This window comes from Argentina silus (genome assembly GCF_951799395.1).
Source record: "Argentina silus genome assembly, contig: scaffold_486, whole genome shotgun sequence".
NCBI classification, from domain to species: domain Eukaryota; kingdom Metazoa; phylum Chordata; class Actinopteri; order Argentiniformes; family Argentinidae; genus Argentina; species Argentina silus.
In genome coordinates, this window is record NW_028152924.1 from 12,501 (window position 1) to 15,000 (window position 2,500).

The window sequence follows — 2,500 nt, forward strand, 5'->3', positions numbered from 1 at the left end:
TATCTGGTAGGTGAGGGTATATAGATGAGGGTATATAGGCTATATCTGCAAGATGACGGTATATAGATGAGGGTATATAGTCTAGATCTGCTAGGTGAGGGTATATAGGTGAGGGTATATAGTCTATATCTACTAGGTGAGGGTATATAGGTGAGGGTATATAGTCTATATCTGCTAGATGAGGGTATATAGTCTAGATCTGCTAGGTGAGGGTATATAGTGTATCTGCTAGGTCCGCTCCATTGGTCAAAAAATGATCCATTATTGAAGTATTACCCTGTTTGCTGCTAGCTAACGTTAGCTTACGACAACTGTCAAACGCAACGTTTCCTTGACAACCAAATAAGCTTGTATGCATTTGTTTAATTTCCATCCCTGTGCACGCACACACACACACACACACACACACACACACACACACACACACACACACACACACTGTAGCGGCCTTCCAAAGTTTCTTAAAATCCAAATTAAGGCCGTGGATCGGGTGAACAGGTGGTCCCTTTCAAGCACACTTCCGACACTTTCTTTAGAAAAATATATCCATTTATTGCCACTAAAGATGAATCAAAATGTCTTGATAATTCCAGCAATATTGTAAGGTAAACGAAAGTTAACTTAGATATTCCACAGATGATCAAAAGCTTTCAAAAGTGCTCAAAGTGGTCAAAAAATTGTTTGCCACCACCGTCACCTGACACGACATTTGTGTTACCAATTTCCAATCAACCCAAAGGCCTACAAGTGACGTATATTCCATCTTTACCGTAAAACTAAGAGTAAACAGTCATATACATTCAAAATCGTACCAAATACCATATACATTCAAAATCACTAAAGAATAACTATAGAATAACTAAAGAATAATATTCTTAAGGGCATGATTATGCATATTAATATCAATATCAAAATGGCTACTACACACACTGTCATGTCATATGAACCTGAATCTCTCTCTCTGCAGGGTGGAGAGGAAGGAGTGGTCTCGCATGAAGAACATAGACAGGAGTCAGGGTACGACACACACACACACACACACACACACACACACACACACACACACACACACACACACACACACACACACACACACACACACAGTAATGAGGATGTTGTTGTGTCACAGGAAGAGAAGGCTTCCAGAGTTATGAGACCGTCACTCAGATAGAAGGTCAGTGACCTCTAACCCTAACCTTTCACCTCTAACCCTAACCCTAACCCTAACCTTTCACCTCTAACCCTAACCCTAACCCTAACCTTTCACCTCTAACCGTAACCCTAACCCTAAACCTAACCCTAACCTTTCACCTCTAACCTCTAACCCTAACCTTTCACCTCTAACCCTAACCCTAACCTTAACCTTTCACCTCTAAGACTAACCCTAACCCTAACCCTAACCTTTCACCTCTAACCTCTAACCCTAACCTTTCACCTCTAACCCTAACCCTAACCCTAACCTTTCACCTCTAACCCTAACCCTAACCCTAACCTTTCACCTCTAACCCTAACCCTAACCCTAACCCTAACCTTTCACCTCTAACCTCTAACCCTAACCTTTCACCTCTAACCCTAACCCTAACCCTAACCCTAACCTTTCACCTCTAACCCTAACCCTAACCCTAACCTTTCACCTCTAACCCTAACCCTAACCCTAACCTTTCACCTCTAACCTCTAACCCTAACCTTTCACCTCTAACCTCTAACACTAACCCTAACCTTTCACCTCTAACCCTAACCCTAACCTTTCACCTCTAACCTCTAACACTAACCCTAACCCTAACCTTTCACCTCTAACCTCTAACACTAACCCTAACCCTAACCCTAACCCTAACCTTTCACCTCTAACCTCTAACCCTAACCCTAACCCTAACCTTTCACCTCTAACCCTAACCCTAACCTTTCACCTCTAACCTCTAACACTAACCCTAACCCTAACCTTTCACCTCTAACCCTAACCCTAACCTTTCACCTCTAACCTCTAACACTAACCCTAACCCTAACCCTAACCTTTCACCTCTAACCCTAACCCTAACCTTTCACCTCTAAGACTAACCTCTAACCTCTGACACTAACCCTAACTTTGACCTCTAACCCTAACCTTTCACCTCTAACCCTAACCCTAACCTTTCACCTCTAACCCTAACCCTAACCTTTCACCTCTAACCTCTAACACTAACCCTAACCTTTCACCTCTAACCTCTAACCTCTAACACTAACCCTAACTCTGACCTCTAACCTCTAACCTCTAACCCTAACCCTAACCTTTCACCTCTAACCCTAACCCTAACCTTTCACCTCTAACCCTAACGCTGATCTCTAACCTTTCACCTCTAACCTTTAACCCTGACCTCTAAGCTTTCACCACTGACCCTAACCCTGACCTCTAACCTCTATCCCTAACCCTGACCCTAACCTTTCACCTCTAACCCTAACCCTAATCTTTCACCTCTAACCCTAACCCTGACCTTTCACCTCTGACCCTAACCCTGTCCCTAAC

At 43.0% G+C, this 2,500-nt stretch overlaps 1 protein-coding gene across 1 annotated transcript in view; it reads left to right on the top strand.

The window, feature by feature from the left end:
* Nucleotides 1-2,500, top strand: part of LOC310824528 (disks large homolog 4-like) — a gene marked incomplete at both ends in the record, with an annotated part of 18,316 nt that overhangs the window by 12,247 nt on the left and 3,569 nt on the right. Inside the window, 2 exons of the mRNA XM_083697787.1 lie at nucleotides 968-1,017; nucleotides 1,130-1,174. Of these exons, the coding sequence (XP_083553913.1) occupies nucleotides 968-1,017; nucleotides 1,130-1,174 (95 nt within the window). The remainder of the gene's footprint in view (nucleotides 1-967; nucleotides 1,018-1,129; nucleotides 1,175-2,500) is intronic.